We start from the raw sequence: 4,356 nt of genomic DNA, 5'->3' as shown, positions 1-4,356 counted from the left end.
CTTCCTCAGTTGAGAATCCTTTGTTCAGCTCTGTGCCCCATTTTTTTATAGGGTTATTTGATTGTCTAGAGTCTAATTTCTTCAGTTCTTTATATGCCTTGAATATTAGCTCTCTATCAGATGTAGGGTTAGGGGAGATCTTTTCCCAATCTGTTGGTTGCCGCTTTGTCCTATTGACTGTGTCCTTTACTTTAGAGATGCTTTGAAATTTTATGATGTCCCATTTGTCAGTTCTTGATATTATGATCAATTCTTGATCTTAGGGCATAAGCCATTGCTCATCTGTTCAGGAAGTTTTCTCCTGTGCCCATGTGTTTTAGGCTTTTCCCCAATTTCTCTTCTACTAGTTTCAGTGTAGCTGGCTTTATGTGGAGGTCCTTGATCCCCTTGGAATTCAGCTTTGTACAAGGAAATAAGTATGGATCAATTTGTATGCTTCTACATGTTGACCTCCAGTTGGACCAGCACCATTTGTTGAAAATGCTGTCTTTATTTCCACTGGATGGTTTTAGCTCCTTTGTCAAAGATCAAGTGACCATAGACATGGGGGTTCATTTCTGGGTCTTCTATTCTATTCCATTGATCCTCCTGCCTGTCTCTGTTCCAGTACCATGCCATTTTTGTCACTATTGCTTTGTAGTACAGCTTGAAGTCAGGGATGGTGATTCCCCAGAAGTTTTTTTTATTGCTGAGAGCAGTTGTTGCTATCCTGAGTTTTTTGTTATTCCAAATGAATTTTAAGATTGCTCTTTCTATCTCTGTGAAAAATTGAGTGAGAATTTTGATGGGGATTGCATTAAATCTGTAGATTGCTTTCAGCAAGGTAGCCTTTTTCTTTTTCTTTCTTTCTTTCTTTCTTTTTTTTTTTTTTTTTTTTGGTTTTTCAAGACAAGGTTTCTCTGTGTAGTTCTGGCTGTCCTCGAACTCACTCTGTAGACCAGGCTGGCCTCGAACTCAGAAATACGCCTGTCTCTATCTCCCAAGTGCTGGGATTAAAGGCCTGCACCACCACTGCCTGGCTTTTTTGTTGTTGTTGTTGTTGTTGTTGTTGTTGTTGTTAACATTTTTTACTATATTAATCCTTGCAATTCATGAGCATGGGAGATCTTTCCATCTTCTAAGATCTTTTACTATGTTTAGGTATGGACCTTGAATTCCTGAACTTTCCAAGACTTTTACCATGAAGGCATATTGAATTTTGTCAAATGCTTTCTCAGCATCTAGTAATATGATTGTGTGTTTTTTTCTTTGAGTTTGTTTTTTGGGAGAGGGGAGGGTGGTGGCAGGTTCTTAATCTTTACTTCAAGGAGCCCTGAAACTCATTACATAGACTAGGCTGGTCTCCAATGAGATTCCCATATCTCTCTCTCCTGGGTGGTACAATTAAAGGCATGCACCAACACACTCTTCTTGCCTATCTCGTTTTGTAGTTAGTCATCATTCAGATCATTTCTCTGATGTGTATAGTATTGATCTATTTGTCTCTGACTGTATGGCTGTTAATAGGCCTTTCTCCTGCAAGGATGAAATGACAGGGGTGGGCCTCCTTTTCGGTTTCCTTCTACAATGACTTGGTGACTACATTAGAATTTCTGTGTCATGGAGTAAGTGTGGAAATCACCAGAGTTATACGAATGTATTGTTAAAGAAGTGTATATTTAATATATTGTCAGAATTATGCTTTCTATTAAACACATGTATGGATATTTTAGGATGCACTGACATATGATGATGTCCACATTAACTTCACTCCAGAAGAATGGGCTTTGCTGGATCCTTCCCAGAAGACTCTCTACACAGATGTGATGCTGGAGACCTACAGGAACCTCACTGCTATAGGTAAGACTATGAATTTTGATCCATTTTTTAAAATATGATGAAGGGTGTTTCTTGGTTATTGAGCTCTTCTTTCATTTTGATTGTGAAAGAGGAACAATGTGGTAAATAAATCAGGCAGAGTTCTAAGGTTCATTCAGAAGAATAACTTAACTTTTCATCAGTTTTCATTATATATCATACATTTTCTGGTAATATATTTTAGGTTACAAATGAGAAGACAATAATATTGAAGAACATCTTCAGAATTCTAGAGTACATGGAAGGTAAGTTTCATGTTCATACAAATGTGCGACTAAAGAAATCTGAGTGTGCCCTTGAAGTTTTAAGAAAACTCAGTATATGCAAGCATAGCTTTAAGTGTATTGATGATTAGTAAATTCTCACAACACCATGTAGCTCAATGTCAGGTAGTCGTGAAAAAAGCACAAGGAAACAATGACTTAACAGCTATTACATTTTAATTATATCCCCATGGGAACTGCTCTTTAGAACTGCCAATTGATTTAGGTTGATACCTCTCAGATATTGTGAAGGACATCTACGTAGATTAGATGATAAGTATATGTCTAAAACCTTTTACTAGGCAAACATTCCATAATAAATCCCACATTACTCATATACATTTATTGATTTACCAAAGTATAGTGAGACGGATAATTTATGAGATTCAAGTAGATTATGGTGTAGAAACCTTTATCCTGATATTACACCTCTGTGATGAACAAACAGTTAAACTGTGTGAATGGAATGTGGAAACCTTTCATTTTTTATTCTTGCCATAAAGATACATGTCACATTAGATCAAAGGCACGTGAGCACCTGGAACATGGAAAGTGCCTTTCTCTCTCACAACAATTAGAAGATATACAGTTGTCCTGACTTTGAGTAGACTGAGAAGGGGATGTGAGTTTACAAATAATTGTATATCCAACTTCATTGAGAATATGTAAATACATTCACACTGCAGAAAAGCCCTTTGAGTACAAGGAACATGGACATTCTTCTGTTTGTCCTGGTTCATTTTGCAAATGTAACATGACAATATAGCACAATGATGAGTAAAATCACTGTGGCAAACCTCTGAGTTCTTCCAATTCACTTTAGAAATGTGGAAAAACTCACATGAGAAAAGTGTGTCAGAAAGATGAACCATGTACTAAACACTTTAACCACCACAGCCATCTTCCAATATACAAAAGGAACCATAATAAAGTAGAAACTTATGAATCGAAACAAGTGTTACAACTTTACAATTTGATCTCTTTTTACAGAACACTAGACAAAATTGTAAAATTAAACCATATAGATAAACAGAGTCATCACTGTAATCAATGTGGTAGTGTTAATACATGTCAATTGTCTTCACAGGCATAAAGGAAGTCTTGCCAGAGAGAAACCCTATGAATATATTCAATGTGATAAAGCCTCTACAGTTCACAGTGGTCTTCAAAGGCCTGAAAGTGTTCATTCTGCAGAGAAACCGTATCAATGTGGTAATGCCTTTTCTTACCACAGTAATCTCCAAAACCATAAAAGAATTCATAATGAAGGAAACCCCTATGAATGTGATAAATGTGATAAAGCCTTTTCAAAAAAGAGTAATCTCCAACAGCAAAAAAAGTCACATTCTGGAGAGAAAGCCTATGAATGTAATGAATGTGGTAAAGCCTTTTCACAAGAAAGTCATCTCCAAAACCATAAAAGGACACATTCTGGATAGAAACCCTATGAATGTAATCAATGTGGTAAAGCCTTTTCACAACAGAGTCATCTCCAAAAACATAAAAGAACACATTCTGGAGAGAAACCCTATGAATGTACTGATTGTGGCAAAGCCTTTTCACAGCACAGTATTCTCCAAATACATAAAAGAACACATTCTGGAGAGAAACCCTATGAATGTAATGAATGTGGTAAAGCCTTTTCATGGAACAGTACTCTCCAAATACATAAAAGGACACATTCTGGAGAGAAACCCTATGAATGTAATCAATGTGGTAAAGCCTATTCACAACAAAGTCATCTCCAATATCATAAATGGACACATTCTGGAGAGAAACCCTATCAATGTAATCAATGTGGTAAAGCCTTTTCACGACAGACTCATCTCCAGAGACATAAAAGAACACATTCAGGAGAGAAACCCTATGAATGTAATGAATGTGGTAAAGCCTTTTCAGAACACAGTGTTCTGCAAAATCATAAAAGAACACATTCTGGAGAGAAACCCTATGAATGTAATCAGTGTGGTAAAGCCTTTTCAGAACACAGTTATCTCCGAAAACATAAAAGAACACATTCTGGAGAGAAACCCTATGAATGTAATGAATGTGGTAAAGCCTTTTCAATGCACAGTAATCTCCAAAAGCATAAAAGAACTCATACTGGAGAGAAACCCTATGAAAGTAATGAATGTGGCAAAGCCTTTTCACGGCACAGTAATCTCCAAATACATAAAAGAACACATTCGGGAGAGAAACCCTATGAATGTAATGAATGTGGTAAAGCCTTTTCACG

The 4,356-nt window shown here is 36.5% G+C and overlaps 1 protein-coding gene across 1 annotated transcript; it reads left to right on the top strand.

Moving 5' to 3' along the window:
* Positions 1-2,065: 2,065 nt before the first annotated feature.
* On the top strand, positions 2,066-4,340 carry LOC114616376 (zinc finger protein 844-like; the record flags this gene model as incomplete). Its single annotated transcript, XM_028761846.1, has 3 exons — positions 2,066-2,102; positions 3,208-3,329; positions 3,390-4,340. Coding segments are annotated over 3 exons (1,110 nt in total), but the record flags the coding sequence as incomplete, so codon positions are not given.
* Positions 4,341-4,356: the final 16 nt, after the last annotated feature.

This window comes from Grammomys surdaster, unplaced genomic scaffold (assembly GCF_004785775.1).
Source record: "Grammomys surdaster isolate TR1022 unplaced genomic scaffold, NIH_TR_1.0 318761, whole genome shotgun sequence".
Lineage (NCBI taxonomy): Eukaryota > Metazoa > Chordata > Mammalia > Rodentia > Muridae > Grammomys > Grammomys surdaster.
The sequence above is the reverse complement of the archived record's forward strand: the minus strand, read 5'-3'. Positions and strand labels throughout refer to the sequence as shown.